Consider the following 16,653-nt stretch of genomic DNA (forward strand, 5'->3'; position numbering starts at 1 on the left):
ATCCACCATCTGGGTCTCTGGATTAATAATCTAGTGATAATACCACAAGGCTATTGCCTCCCCACTAGCAATTAATGTAGTAAGATACATGCAGGGTTGGATGAACTGAGATGAAAAAAGAAAGTATTGTTGATTTCCAAAAATCGTTTATTTTTGTAATCTTGAGATTTAAGTCAGTCTGCATTTTTACTCTAAATTCCTAATGATATGAAAATACAGCGAAGAACCTGAAGTCACTTGTTGGCCAGACCAGCAGGAGTGATAGGCTAACTTCTCTGGAGAACTTTGGTGAATCCTTTTGCTTTTCCAAGACTGTAGCAGCTTTTGTGACCAGTTTTCTGATGCTGGTGCGTGATTTTGCTTTTAATGCAGCTTCACACGCTGGAAAATTCAGAGCTTGTTGGTCTAGTAGCTTACCTCATCGGCTGGTGTAGCCCTCTGTGATTAGGAATAATTACGACAGCTTTGCTTGTGTTTATAAGCCTTCACATTTAATGTTACGGTGTCTTCTATATTGTTAGAGGAAGAATGGAAAATGCGCTATGACTGCACTTTACTGGAAATGGAGTTTCTCAGGAAACGAGTCCATACGTTTGAGGAAAGAATTGCTTCAGAATTGCAGATCAGAAAGGAACTGGAACAAAAGGTAAAAAGCACCTGGATTTTGAGGTGACACATTACAACTGTGGTCTTCTGCTCTTTCACCATTTTTTGCTGTTTTGATGTTTTCTTCCGATGCGTGCTCAGGAGAACCCCTTCAGAATTTCGAAGCAGTTGGCTGCAAACTGCATAAAATACGCTCTTTCTTTCTGTTTATCTTGTACATTTTAAAATGTCGCTGGCAGAACCATCAGTAAAAATTTGGGCAAAAAATGTAAACTACAAAGGAGCTTTCAAATTTGAGGCAAAATGAAGGACCCATCATATGGGTCTTATGTGCTATTGCTGCACGTTGAAATCCCACATAGTACAGTGATCTGAACAGTTGGTCAAGTTGTTTTTGGAGTTAATTGGGAAAGAAGTGCTGAAAATTATGTCAGAATTCCCCAGCTGTTATTTTGAAACATTTCATTTGAATAGCTACATTATCGTATTGATTTTGTTGAAGACCTCTGGCTAGTCATGGTTGGGAACTTTGTTGCATGTAGCATCAATGAAACTGGGAGAGTGTGACTGCCTGTCTGGACTGTTGTATGCACTGACAACTGAGTCAGCTCCCCATTGAGTAGTGGTTAATAACAAGTTTTCCTCACTTTTGCCTGTCCCCACTGTTTTCGTCTCTTCGGTTTGGTCAGCTGACAGACCTCCAAGAAAGTTATGAGAGTGCAAAGCGGAATGTTCAACAGTTAAGGAGAAAGAGCAAGTGTTTGACCTCAGAACTGGAGGACACTAAAGTGCTGATGGAAAGTCAACAGAGCCGGAACCACGAGCTGGAGAAAAAACAGAAAAGGTAGGAGTGACTTCCGGAGAAGCAGGTGCTTGTTATTCTTTTGGCTGTCAAACTCTTTCAGAAAGCGTTTAACAAAGTCTCACATGAGAGGTTAATGTGCAAGATTAAAGTGCACGGGATTGGGGGAAGTGTATTGAGATGGATAGGAAACTGGTTGGCAGAGATGAAACAAAGAGTAAGAATTAATGGGTCCTTTTCAAATTGGCAGGCAGTAACTAGTGGAGTGCTACAGGCATCAGTCCTAGGACCCCGGTTATTCACAATATATATTAATGATTTGGATGAGGGAACAAAATGTAACATCTCCAAGTTTGCAGATGATACCAAGTTGGGTGGGAGGGGAGGGGTGTTTTTGTGTGTGTGGGGGGGGGGGGGGGTGGGGGGAGGGGGAGGTGTGTGAATTGTGACCAGGATGCAGAGATCCTTCAGCATGATCCTGACAGGTTGGGTGAGTGAGCAAATCAATGGCAAATGCAGTGTAATTTGGATAAATGTGAGGTTATACACTTTGGAAGCAAAAACATGAGGCAGATTACGACCTAAATGGCTGTAACTTGGGAGAGGGGAGTGTGCAGCGGGACCTGGGTGTCCTTGTACACCAGTTGCTGAAGGTAAGCATACAGGTGCAGCAGGCGGTAAAGAAAGTAAATGGTATGTTGGCCTTCATTGCGAGCGGTTTCAAGTACAAGAGCAGGAATATATTGGTGCAGTTGTACAGGGCCTTGATGAGATGACACCTGGAATATTGTGTGCAATTTTAGTCTCCTTTTCTGAGGAAGGATGCTCTTGCTCTCGAAAGAGTGCAACGAAGGTTTACCAGGCTGAATCTGGGGATGGCGGGTCTGACATATGAGGAGAGATTGACTAGTTTGGGTTGTTTTCGCTGGAGTTCAGACGAATGAGGAGGGGTGGGGGGTGCGGGCAGGATCTCATAGAGACTTATAAAATTCTAATAGGACTGGACAGGGTAGATGCAGGGAGGATGTTCCCGATGGTGGGTGTGTCCAGAACCAGGGGTCACAATCTGAGGATTCAGGGCAGACAATTTAGGACGGAGATGAAGAGACATTTCTTTACCCAGAGAGTGGTGAGCCTGCGGAATTCATTACCACGGGAAGTAGTTGATGCCAAAACATTGAATGTATTCAAGAGGTGGCTAGATATAGCACTTGGGGGTGAACGGGATCAAAGGTTATGGGGAGAAAGCAGGATTAGGCTGTTGAGTTGGATGATCAGCCATGATTGTGAAGAATGGTGGAGCAGGCTCAAAGGGCCGAATGGCCTCCTCGTGCACCTATCTTCTATGTTTCTATGATTAATCTGATCCGGTGTTTCTCATTCAGTGAATTACTTGGCGTTTGGTCACTGCTTTTATTCTTTTTGATACAGTGTACTTGTCTACACAGGGCTGCCTTAGCAACAAATGGCCAAGTGTTTGTGATAATGGGCTAGAAAAAATAATTTGCTAAGAGGTTCATGATATTCGTGGCTGTGAAGGAGATACAAGTGTTGAGGATTCATCACTTTGTAGATATAGATTACACCACTACTCACTTAGTGGCTGCACAGTTTAGGATTAAATTACGACAGATGCTGGAATCTGTACTGAAAACAAAAAATGCTGGAAATTAGAGCGGGTCAGGCAGCATCCATGGAGAGAGAGAAAGCTAACGGTTCAAGTCTAGAAGACGCTTCATCAGAGTTTTCGAAACATTAGCTTGCTTTCTCTCCACGGATGCTGCCTGACCATTGTGATTTCCAGTGTTCTTTTTGTTTTCAGTGGTGAATGCACAACCTCAGTACATTGTCAATCACATAAGAGAGAGGTTTTTTTTGGAGTCACAACTGTTTTCTGGCACTCTTTGGAATCTCCTCTTGACATTATCCTTTAACTGATGACCCAGTCTTAACTTACTTGCTTTTTTTTCACTCTGCGGCTAATAGTTGGAGTGAGTTTTATGTATGGTTAGAGAGCACTTGACATTTTCCAGTTCCGTGCGAACCAATTGCTCGGCTATTTCTGGATACATAAGAGAAGAATTATTATTTCTACTGTACAGGCAGTCCCTGGGTTGTGAACCGGTTCCATTTTGTATACATTTGCAAGTCAATTTGTACGCAAGTCAGAACACAAAACAAGACAATATAAATTGGCCATTCATAAGTACAGGAAATGTTCCTTATGATGGATCTTTAAAATTACACCACTGTTTGGGATCACTTCTATGAGTCAGACATTTATAAATTGGTGACCCCCTGTACTGCTGTTCTTAAATGTGGTCAGATGTTACACAGCACCAAGTCTGAAAGTTTGTGATTTCGCATAAACCTGTTGGACTACAACCTGGTGATGTGTGGTTTCTAAGTTTGTCCACCCCAGTCCAACACTGTCACCCCCAAATCATGTTCTTGAATATCACTCGAAGGTCAGGATGTTTTGGATGAAGGGATTTCCTTGCATGCACTTGAAGAGTCAGTGGGAAACACATCCCCACTGTTACCTGTTGTCCTGTGACTATTTTGAGCACCCATATCCCCACTCTGAAGTTCCACCTTAGATAGCAAATGTGATTGGCCGGCAGCTCCTTACTCCCAGCAGCTCCGTGTTTGAGTAGTGGCCACTGCTGGAACTGCAGCCTGAGGGGGTGGGGGACTGTGTTGATGGGGAGTTGGAATTGAGGGGCCAGTGGGGTTATGATCTTGGCAGGAAGGGGTGGCAGGTAAGATAAAGGGGGAGGCATGATCTTGGTCGAGAGGTGGGGGTGTTCCGCACGGAACCCCTAGAAGTGGGTTTCTCCCACTACCGGATAACAGTGGGCTCTGTAAAAGCTGAGGGCCTCACCTGTGCCTTGTCCTTGCAGGTAAAACAACAGTAGGAATCGAAAGAGTCACTAAAATTACCATTAATTGCCCACATAAAGACCAATAGGCCCAAGGATGTATTCAGATTCCTCCACTCTCCCTCCCTGTATGATATGGAATGCAGGTTAGGCTGGGCATGCCACAGAATGCATTTGTAAGACCTCTTTAAAGCCCCTGCTTGGAAAATGTAAAATGTAAAATTCTGCCCTAAGAGTCTTATAAACAAATTCCACAAAAACATATTCTCTGGATCTGAAGTTTTTCAAACAGACCACTTGATAGAACACTAGAATTTATATTTATGTAGTGATCTACGGCTCCTGAGGACAGGCGATCATCATCAGATTACCACTCACATTTCTCCCCGATCTACATCTGTTTTTGTTTCTGCTGAGTGTTTCAAACCCAGCTTCCTCAGAAACTCCCAGTCTCAAACCCATCAGGGAACTCTGTTGCAGGGAAATAGAGATGGGGCAAGGACAGAATAAGCACCATTTTAATGGCACCACGTCTGTATGGTAAGTTTAAAGGTCTGGTTTGAATGTGTAGGGGGGGCTTGGTCTATAGGTAGCTCGGAGGTAAGTGTGCAAGTTGGCAGAATGGGTGAGTTGGTAAGTGAGTAGGGTCATAGGAGGGTTAGATGGTAGTTAGATCTGGGAGTTAGTCAGCAAGGTCAGGGATAGTCAGGTGATTGAGTGGAGACTTGGAATTGTTGGGGGTTTACAGTTTGAGTGACCGCGATGTCTGTTCTAGGGTCATCCAGAAGTCAGACTAGATATTTTCCGCCTAACATTCTCTGGGTTAGCACCATGGAGCTGTCCAAAGTTTCTAATTCCAATTCAGATTCGCAGAGGTTTCCAGAAGGTCCTGGAGAGAGGGCGAAATTACCTGTCACAAGTTGAAACATCCAGAATTATTTAGTTTTTAAGATCTAGTTTGCATTGGAATGAGTAATATAAATGTTGCAGAGTTCATTAATTTTCTTCCAAGTATCTAAACAAACATCAAACATGTTCAGATCCAGCAATGTAGTAAAACTACTCACTTTATTTGTTCTAAAAACAATCCTGAGCCCTAATCTATGTTCTAAAAAGGGTCCTGAGCCCTAATCTATGAAGACCACAGCTGAATACATTATCTACTTGAACCATCCTGTGGATTTTCTGAACAATGAAGAAATAGAATGAGTGATTCACATTTCAGGAAGCCCTATTTTAATGCGAGCATGAAGCCAATTACAATAATTATGGTCACCCTGCTATTAAAATTATTAACATGGAAATGTCAAATGAACACATTTAAGTGTTTGCCTGGCAATATCACAACAGTTGTTTTTATGTTCAAAGCAATTTATTTTCAAAATGGGTTACGCCAATGAAGGAGAGGAGCAGTAACACATTCAGTTTTACAGTTCTGACACCCTGGTTGTTTTTTTAATGGAGAATCACTTTCAGTTCATTGAAAGATCTGCTTTTTGACAAATTACTTTTGGATCTGGTTTGAGGTAGAAATTGATGACTTCATTGATGGCTTGAGGGATTGTTGACTGACAGAACTTCAATGAAAAGCTTGATCGTAATTCAGTCTCATTGTGATTTCTCTGCTTTTGTCCCACTTTCACTGACAAGGTTCGACATGGAGCTGGCTCAGGCTCTGGGGGAAGCTGCCTTCGAGAAGACCCTTCGTGAGAAAGTTGTCCAAGAAAACCAAGCATTGCGGACAGAGCTTTATCGGGCACAACAGAATCTGCAGGTGAGACGCAGATGTCAATCTTTTAACTTTTCTGGCAGCTTCAATTTAGAGATTGATCATCGTGAGTGAGGAACACAAATACTCATGTCATTTAAGGTTGAAAGACCCCCTCCCCCTGTGATGAGTAATGAAATCCTTGTTAAATAGCTTCTTTTCAGTTGCTACAAGCTGTGCTCCCTTTCTCCTTTACTTGTTGAGGTATTATATTCTTCCTCATCATGGGCTTTCCATTTGCAAGTGAAGAGAGCAGGCAGGACTCCTGAAGCAGCACTATGCAGAGACAGGCTGTTGGAAACATGGCTAAGTTCCCTTCCTTTCTCTGCAGGGATCCTTTGCTTAGCTGAAGTGCACACTTGTGTAGAGGAAAGAAAATGACAGACTCTCTGTCTCATGCTGCAAAGACCATTAATGTGAACTATCCACACAGTTGTTACGGTGCAGCAGCCTCAGATTCTTAACTTGCAGCAGTGAATTCTTGAGGTGTGTTGGACGTCCTGTCCAGTTCAATACATTCCTCAGCATGTGCGCCATCTACACTTATCATGGGCAACTGCTTTTATTGGCCAGTCAACAGTGACCATGAACCAGCACATGGGCAGCCAATTGTAAAAGTGTTGCTTAAATCCCAGACAGTTGAATGCATTCTTTGCACCTCATTGTCTCCCTACTATATCTATGGATTTACAAAACTCTTCATGGCACCCCTCTGTCCATGCACTGACCAACTTTTATATCGTGGACATTTCTGTGTCAAGTTGTTCTCAACATAGCTAGACTGATGTAGTTGGAGAAACAACGATATCATGGATTTCAAGATCAGAGAATTTAGGCCCATTAGAAAGATGGATGTTGTTTATACAGACTAGGAGCAGGAGTAGGCATTCGGCCCTTCAATCCTGCTCCACCATTCAATATCATGATGGCTGATCCATCCAGCTCAGTACACTGTTCCCTTCATCCTTGATTTAGTCATAAGAGGACCCATTAAAGTAAAGGAACACATATTTGGTGTTTAAAGGCTGCTTATTTGAAACAGTACATTTCCATGGTTGGTTGAGATTGGGGAGTACTTGAAAGTGCCTGGTAAAATGGGGCTGAGTCAGCATGGCTTTGTCGGAGAGGGTCATGTCTGACCAATCTGTTAGACAAGATCAGAAATCGAATGACACCAGGCTGTAATCCAACAGGTTTAGTTGAAATCACAAGCTTCACCTGATGAAGGAGCAGTGCTCCAAAAGCTTGTGATTTCAAACAAACCTGTTGGAATCTAACTTGGTGTCATGTGACTTCTGATTTTATCCACCCCAGTCTAACACCGGCACCTCCACTTCAAATCTGTTACAAATCTTTATGGAGGTAACAAGCAAGTTAGGCAAAGGAGAGTCAGTGGATGTGATCTATTTAGATTTCTAGAAGGCCTTTGACAAGGTGCTGCACAGGAGGCTGCTAAATAAGAGTCTTAGGAGCAAAGTACTGGCATGGATATAGGATTGGCTGAATGGCAGAAGACAGGGAATGGGGTTAAAGGGGTCTTTTTTAGGATGGCAGCCATTGACTAGTGGTTTTCCACGTGATTCTGTATTCGGACCACACCTATTTACATTATACATTAATGATCTGCAAGATGAAACTGAAAGAATTGTTGCTAAATTTATAGATGATACATAGATAAATGGAGGAATAAGTAGTGATGAGAAAGTGGGGAGGCTGCAGAAGGACTTGGACCAGCTAGAAGAGTGGGCAAAGAAGTGGCAGAAGTAATACACTGTGAGCAAGTGTAAAGCTTTGATCTTTGGTATGAAGAATGGGACATAGACTATTTTCAAATGGGGAAAGTCTGCAGAAATCTGAAGCGCAGAGGGACTTGGGAGTTCTAGTTCAGGATTCTGTCATGGTTAGCATGCAGGTTCAGTTGGCAATTAGGAAGGCAAAGGCAATGTTAGCATTCATTTCTAAAAGGCTAGAATACAGGTGCAGAGACGTATTCTGAGGCTGCATATGGCTCTGCTCAGACCGTATTTGGAGTATTGTGAGCAGTTTTGGGCCACATATCTAAGGAAGGATGCGCTGGCATTGCAGGGGGTCCAGAGGAGGATTACAAGAATGATCCTGGGGATGAAGGACTTATCATATGAGGAGCTGTCAAGGACTCTGGGTCTGTACTTGATGGAGTTTAGAAGGATGAGGGGAGATCTGATTGAAACTTACAGAATACTGAAAAGTCCAGATGGATTGGACGTGGTAGGAGAGTCTAGGACCTGAGGGAACAGCCTCACAGTGAAAGGGATGACCCTTTAGTACTCTGAGGAGGAGGAAGAATTTCTTCAGATCCGAGGGTGATTAATTCGTGGAATTCATTACAGCAGAGGACTGTGGAGGCCGAGTTGTTGAGTGTTTTTAAGATAGATAGATAGATTCCTGATTGGTAATAGGATCAATGGCTACGGAGAAGAAGCAAGAGAATGAGGTTCAGAAACATATCAGCCATGATCAAATGGCAGAGCAGACTCGATGGGCTGAATGGTCTAATTCTGCTTCTATACCTTTTGGTCTTACATAATGATGAAGACGTTCGTTTTATTGTATAACACTTCTAGTGCTGATGTCAATGCATTCTCAAGAAGTAGTGGGGAATGTATGCCCAGAAATCAATGTCCACTTCTTTCCACATATTAAAGCATGGATTAGATATGAGGGAATCCTATGACTTGGGACAGAGAGAGAGAGAATCAAAAGGTAAGACAAACTTGGCCACTCTCCCTACTCAGTGCTTGCAGAATATATATTGTATATAAATGCCTAGTGAAGCTTCTATATTGTTCCACTTCCACAGTCAGTCAGGGATTGGGACTAACCTTTGATTTCCCTGCTTCTAAATATGAATAATATTGTCATTTGAACACACAAGCACTCCAGCAGCAAGCTCTCAGTATTGACCTTAGCAAGAAAGTGAACGCAGTCTTTTCTTTTATTTCTGTCTTCTTTGACAGGGAAAGGAATCTGAGGTCACAACATTAAATGAGAAAATAGCAGAACTGAAACTGGAACTGGGTGACCTGACATCCTGTGAGCCGCAGAGCAAGGAGACCATGGCCCAGATAAAGAAGCAACTTCGACAACTGGAGGCAACGACAAAGGAGCAAAGTAAAGAGATCAGTGAACAAGTGGGAACTATAGAACAACTGGAACAGGTCAGTCACAACTTGATCATCCAACAACCAGTCACCATTTTAATTTGTAGCTTTCTTTCTCCAATCTAATGGAGGAGGCTTTGCAGTTGTGGAAGACCTCAAAATCGAGCCTCTGGATAGCCTGCATTCAGAGATCTCAGTAGAGGTGCCACTGTTTAGTGATCAAGGGAACGAACTTTGGCCAATTTTCCTCCCGTATCCGATGAGTCCTGAGCCCATTGTAATGTTCGTCTAGCTTAAATTGTCACTGCTTGAAGAAATTTATCATGCCTGCTTTCCTCACATCCCACAACTTTTCATACTTCTCTGCTAATGCACCCTTCTGGAAACATTTGCTCAGCTGCTTTCAATGTGTTTCTGTTGGCTATTTGATCACTGTCCCGCTAAGATGCCCTTCTGGTCTTGTCCCCCTCTTAGGAAGGCTAAATATTTGTCTGGCAAAACATGAGAAACCCGGACTCAAATGGACTTTGGATTCTGATCCCCCATTGACAGTGCATTTGCTGTGCTATCGCGTGGAAATTTCATGCTGTAGTGGTCAGATAGGGAGGAAGGAAGTTAAGTTGTTGTTGGATGTCCCATTGGATAATAGATTTGCATTCTTGTTTTGCTTCTGTCCTATTGCAGAAGTCAACCTCATCTGTGCTCTACGCTAGAGGAAGGGAACGGTAAACAAAAATGGAAATTGTTTGAGATGTACTGTTGAATCCAATCTCAGTACACCCAAACCAGAGTTATCACTATTGCGCGTGCTTTTACATTGACAGTGACAGTTCAAGGCCCCACCGGGCAAGGTCTGACCTTTTTTAATGTAGTTACTGAGTGACCGTTGGGTGCAAGTAAGTATAAGGTTTGGAGATGCTTACAGCCCAGCCTCAATGCAGCCACTTACCCAAAGGTGCCAGTTGGCTGATGGCACCAGCTTAAGACCCCCTCTCTCAACTTCAAGAGAAATGAGTGGCTGCAGAATACTTAATTGTTTAACACAACTGCATTGTGGTGTCATGAGGCCTTACTAGTGTACAAACACTCATTCCTTTCTGCTGAATGGGTACATTAGTATCCTAGTTTTGCAATATCCTCCTGACTGGTCTCCCATTGCCTGGGATGCATGCTGGAGGAGATAAGGGACCTCCCAGGGCTACTTACCATGGTCTGCACTGTCTGTATGTAATGGGAAGGATCTGTTTCTTGATGAGATGAAAAGAGCAATGAATTGATTTCTACGCCCAACCTGGAAGACCCTTTGAACTCCCAGTTTGTGTTATATATTTAAAAAGTGCACTTTCACTGAGAACAGAAAAACAGTAACATTTTTAGTTTATAGAACCACAGAATCACATGGTTTATGGGCTTCAATTGTTGCTTCGCTAATTGGGTGTGGTGATTGATTGCTCAGCGGCACAAATGATCACTTTAGATAACAAGATTAAAACAAAACCGGTATGGAACTGCTAGTTATTAAATGGTAAAAGTATCAGATGGTGCATTGACAGAGCAGTGTTTTTGGGCTACCTCAAAACTCATGCTGCATGGCGTGGAAATTCTTAATAGGAAGCAACTTGAAAATGGATTGTGGCGTTTTATTATTTCAATCGGAACAGGAGGAGAACATTCATCCCATCAAGTCTCAAACTACATTCAGCATCAATCCACCTCTTTACCAAACCCTGATCTATTAACCTCTCCCTCCCTACTCTCCTATCCCAGGGTGACTGTTTGCTGCTGACTGTCGTTGTCTCTGTTCAGATGAGGATAACTCCAGTGGGTGAGAAATTGCAGAGCCCCAGTTCCTGTCTGGCTCTACCTCAGGGAGGAGATTATTCTTTGAGAAAAGGAAGTGGAAAAAAAAAGCAGGAAAAGCAAGAAAGACCTTTTAACCTGGAACATGTTGGCCGACGAAATGTTTATGAAGTGTTCTTGATGTTGCCGTATATTTACTGATTATTTCCCCCATAGTTTTAAACTCTCTGTTCTCATTCTCCAGTTTGTTTTTCTCTCTGCTTTTTTTATTCCTACTGACTTCCCACTGGTTTTCTGATTGGTTCTGATTCTATAAATTTTGTTCTCACTCTTCCTTAGGATTCTTTTTAATTCTCAGTCCCTTTTAATCCCTCTGCCTCCGTTTCCTTCTTTTTCACTTCCTCCATCTTTCTGTTTTCCTCTCCCTACGAGCTTCCTACCTCTCGTTCACTCTTCACCACTAGCTCCCCTCTTGTTCTCTCTCCTTCTCTCACTCTCTCCTCATCTTCCTGTCCCTTCATTCAGACACATCTACGGTTTGAAATCGAGATGGAACGACTGAAGGAGATTCATCTGAAGGAACTGGAAGACAAGGAGGAAGAGCTGGAGGATGTTCGCAAGTCGTGCCAGAGAAGGGTATGTTCCTCATGGTGACTTGTAATACAGTGTGCACGAGATCTATCCTTGTACTAACTGGGTATTATTCATCTATAGTGCATGTATGTTTTAAACTCACATGAGGGCAGTTTCTCTTTATTTAACTAGTTGTGAGCTTCAATGACTAAGCCAGAATGTGTTGCACATCCCTAAAGCCCCTTGAAAAGTCGCTGGTCAGCTGCCTTCTTGAATGACTTCAGTCTTTTGGTTTACTTGCACCCACAGTTAGAAAGGGATTCCAGCTTTGTTGACTTAGTGACACTGAAGGGATGGTGCTATAGATCCAAGTCAACATGGTGAGGAGACATCATCTGGCCTTGTCCTTCTAGATGATAGAGGCTGTGAGTTTGAGAGGTGCTATTAAAGGAGCAAGGCCTCCTTTAGGTGAGCATGATATGGAGGTGACAGTGTTGGACTGGGGTGATCAAGGTCAGAAATCACACAACGCCAGGTTATAGTCCAACAGGTTTATTTGAAGACAAGCTTTCAGAGTCTCACTCCATCTTCAGGTGTCAGTGCGAGAGGTGGCATCAGACATAGAATTTATAAGCAAAAGATCAAAGAGTCTTAGAACTGTTGCAAATATGTTGAGCAAACCTAAGATAGCTGTTGAATCTTTAATCAGTTGGAAAGGATTAATATGCAGGTTCAAGAATTTCTTTAAAGTCAGATTCTACATAGCCAGATTCTAAACAAGGCCTTATGCCTAAAATGCATTCTCTGACCTGGGATGTACACTGATAAAACCTTTAGTTATCTTGGGGCAGTGATTTGAAAGAAATTCAGGAATTTGCATATTAATCCTTTTTAACTGATTAAAGCTTTAACATCTTAGGTTTGTTCAATACATTCACATCAATTCTATGACCCTCTGATTTTTTGCCTATAAATTGTGTGTCTGATGCTACCTCTCTCACTGACACCTGAAGTAGTAGCAAGAATCTAAAAGTTTGTGTCTTCAAATAAATCTGTTGGACTATAACCTGGTGTTATGTGATTTTTTGATCCTGTCGGTGGTACACAGTGCTATCACTTGTGCATAGGTGGTGGAGAGTATGCATGAGATGTGTTAACAGTCAAGCACATGGCTTTATCCTGGATGGTGTTGATCTTCTTGTCTAGAACCATAGAACCCCTACAGTGTGGAAACAGGCCATTCGGCCCAAAAGTCCACACTGACCAAGACTCTGAAGAGCATCCCACCCAGACCCATGCCCCTCCCCGCATTTCCCTTGGCTAACCTACCTAGCCTGCACACTATGGACAATTTAGCGTGGCCAGTCCTCCTAACCTACAAATCTCTGGACTGTGGGAGGAAACCAGAGCACCTAACGGAAACTCGGGGAGAATGTGCAAACTCCATGCAGATAGTCAGCCAAGGTTGGAATTGAACCCAGGTCCCTGGCACTGTGAGGCAGCAGCGCTAACCACTGTGCCACCATGCTGCACTCATCCAGGCATATGGGGAGTATTCCATCACATTCCTGACTTGTGGACAAGCTCTGGGGAAACAGGAGGTAAATTGCAGTCACAGCATTCGTATGGCTGGTCTGGTTCAGTTTTAGATCAATGGTAACCCTCAGGAAGTTGATATCGCAGGACTCGGCAATGGTATTGCAAACGATCTTTGTATGTGCCTTGGTATCCACTTTACAAGTATACAATATAGATATTTTATTATCAATCTGTTCAGAAATGTTATGAGCAGGTGGGACTTGAATGCTGGTCCAGAGGTAGGGACTTTGCATCACGTGAGCCCCCAGGGATATATTGTAAACTGAGTAAAATCTGCCAATAACAAGGATTATAAACTGTTCCTTAAGATCAGAACCATCTCTGTTCATGATAGAGAATCCATTACTTCATTTGTATCATGTACTATAAAAACACAAATAAGATGCAGAATCTGACAGATGTCCCCTTTCATGAATGAGCAAAATACTTTCAACAGAAATATGGTACAGTTCCTTTAGTATGCAACATTTTTCCAGTGTTTTTCCAGGTGATTCAGTTGTAAGCCTATTGACTCTGTCTGTGTATGTAATGGGATTACTGAGTTTGCTAGAGGCCTTGCTTGTGAGAATATGATTTCCTATCCTCCTGCCTCAAGTTTGTATCATGTTCTGGGCAACAAATTAGCTCTGTGGAGAAGGGCAGAAGAACTAATGCTGAGAATAGTCAGTGCTGGCAGTATCTGGGGAGAGAGAAACAGAGTTAGTGGGGTTAAGTTTCACAAGGATGGTAGACATCCTGCTACTAGGGCTGAAAGCAAGAGGAAAGCCTGTTTCAGTTGGCAGCAGGACCCAATGAGGCATATCCCTGGCAAGAGTCCATTGCTGGGAATACCATTGAACAAAAGATGATAGTTCACCCCATGGGCCCATCATCCACTTGGAGGTCCTGTGTAGTTGTGCAGTCAGATACAATTCTGAAAGGACTTGAGAGGCTGCTCTAGGTTGATGTATGAGGCCTTTGAACAGCCCAAAGTGTTGTTGGGCAGTCTCACCTCTGATATTTTCTGTGTCCTTTCTGTTTGGCACAGCTCCGTCAGTTGGAGATGCAGCTGGAGCAGGAGTTTGAGGAACGCCAGCTGGTCCTTCATGAGAAACAGGACTTGGAGAGTTTGGTTGGAACCCTCTGTGAGCAGGTAGGTCAGTTCTTCTGTGATGTGATGGAGATTATACAATAGTGTGATGGAAATATCATTAAAACCCCATTGGAACACTACCACTGCCCCCAGCAGTCATACAAACTGAAGGAATTATTTCAGAAATTTTCAGAAAGGCATATCAGGATACAATGGATAGGCTGGAAAAATTAAGCAAAGAACTACAGATCTGAAGAAGAAAAACACAAACAAAAACAAAATGAGTTGGGGAAACTTGGCAAGAATTAATGTTTCGAGTCCGGTGACCCTTCTTCAGAAGAAATGCTATGTTTTCTCCCCACAGATGCTGTCAGACCTGCTGCATTTCTCCAGCAATTTCTTGTTAGGCTAAGAAATGAAGTCCAAGGAAGACCTGATTGAGGGCTATAAAATTATGCAAGGTTTTAACAGTTTAGGTAAAGTGTGACACGAATGTTATTTGCCACTTATCAGCCCAAGCCTGCTCGCCAGGTCTTGCTGTATTTGGACATGGATTGCTTCAGTATTTGAGAAGTTGTGAAAGGTGCTGAACATTGTGCACTCACCAGCGAACATCCCCACTTCTGACCTTCTGATGGAGGGTCGATCATTGATGAAGCAGCTGAAGATGTTTGGGTCTAGGACACCACCCTCAGGAACACCTACACAGAAGTCGTGGAACTGAGATGAATGACTTTCCACAACCACAGCTGTCTTCCTTTGTGTCAGGTCATCTGGTTTTATTCTCTTTGTCAGATTTTGTAACAGTTAGATACAAATAAGTGGCTTTATAGCCTATTTATGAGTCACCCACATCACTATGGATATGGAGATCCACGTGGGCCAGACAGGGTAAGGATGGTAGATTTCCTTCCCTTAAAGGACATTTGTGAATCAGATGATTTTGTATCAATTGACAATAGTTTATTGGTCACAATCATCTGACTTATGATTCCAGATTTATTAATTGAATTGAAATTTTAACAATTTGCCATGGTGGGATTTGAATCCTTGTTTCCAGAGCATTAGCCTGGGTCACTAGGTCCTGAAGTAACTCCACAGAGGCCGGTATCCTGTCACCAAGCCACCCTTTATTTACATGTGGAGAGTCCTTGAGCCAACACTGCAGAAACTGGGAATTAAACATTGGATCATCTATTGCGCATGTGTCTGATGCGCACAAAGCAGTAGCTCAGCCAGATAACACACAGTCAATTCCACTTGAATGTTCTGCTGTAACCGACAGAGAGCATTAGCTTGCAGCAATAATGCCTCCTATTTCACAGTTCACTGCAGTAAGAAGAAACCACAACATCTACATTTTATTTCTAATCAAGATGCTCAGCTGGATGCAACCTCAAACATAATTTGGGTGAAATTGATAGAACTTTTTTATCTCTGGGCTGGCATTATAAATTTCAAATGGTGACAATAAAATGCCACCAATCCCCTTTAAAGAGACAAATATGTATTATTAAATCAGGATATCGTCTAAAACACTGCAGTTTAAAACCTTTGTCCATATGTGTAATGACAGGCACAAAATTGTGATGTAGTCCATGTCGCCTGTTCAGTCTGGGTTGTTGCAGTAAAACAGACTTTAATAGAAATCTACAGTCAGCAAACGTTCTCGGTTTGGCCTATCAATCGCATCACAAAACCCGGCACAAGACGTTGCTTCTCCTTTGGTTTCTTCTCCTGTGATGCTGAGGGACTGGTTCAGCTCTTTACTCCTGGCTGAAACAAAATCAGGGCACAGGACAGAAGGTAGAATACATCCTGTGACCTAGAAAGCTCTGAAATGAGCTCAATAGCTGCTAAGCAGAGGATGAAGAGTAGGCTGCTTTCAGGATGTGGCTCTCAACTGTAAGGGAGCTCAGAGGGTTCATAAATTTACAAGCCACTGATTCATCAGACAAGGCTGGCTACAAAATAAAATCTATACGTGCTTTATTTCAAGATGTTGAATGCGCAGGAGACCCTTTTAGACAGCAGGAATAGTTTTCCTTTTTGCGTATTGTGGAATATCATTCTCCTTGAGGGTATTGTTCCTTCGTTATTGGCAAGATTGCAGCTCATTTTACAAGAACCGGCATTTACAGCAAGGCATTATTCTGAATCTATTGCAGTGACAAATGCAACCTTATCGCTTTTGTTTTTGCTTTATGAAAGGATCATAAAATGTGAAAACAGAAGTAAGCCTTTCGGCCCATCGAGTCTGCTCTGCCATTCAACAAGATCATGGCTCCTCAGAAAATCCTCGACTTCACTTTCCCACCTTGTCCCCATAGCCCTCGATTCCATTTTGATTAAAATCAGTCTATCTCAACCTTGAATATACTTAACAAATCAAGGTTATTTGATGACAAGGT

At 42.6% G+C, this 16,653-nt stretch overlaps 1 protein-coding gene across 1 annotated transcript in view; it reads left to right on the forward strand.

The window, feature by feature from the left end:
- Positions 1–16,653, forward strand: part of LOC125486002 (unconventional myosin-XVIIIb-like) — a 280,703-nt gene that overhangs the window by 177,604 nt on the left and 86,446 nt on the right. The window contains exons 26-31 of the mRNA XM_048611748.1: positions 524–646; positions 1,296–1,450; positions 5,941–6,064; positions 9,055–9,255; positions 11,524–11,634; positions 14,198–14,302. Coding sequence (XP_048467705.1) covers positions 524–646; positions 1,296–1,450; positions 5,941–6,064; positions 9,055–9,255; positions 11,524–11,634; positions 14,198–14,302 — 819 coding nt within the window. The remainder of the gene's footprint in view (positions 1–523; positions 647–1,295; positions 1,451–5,940; positions 6,065–9,054; positions 9,256–11,523; positions 11,635–14,197; positions 14,303–16,653) is intronic.

This window comes from Rhincodon typus, chromosome 24 (assembly GCF_021869965.1).
Source record: "Rhincodon typus isolate 14 chromosome 24, sRhiTyp1.1, whole genome shotgun sequence".
Lineage (NCBI taxonomy): Eukaryota > Metazoa > Chordata > Chondrichthyes > Orectolobiformes > Rhincodontidae > Rhincodon > Rhincodon typus.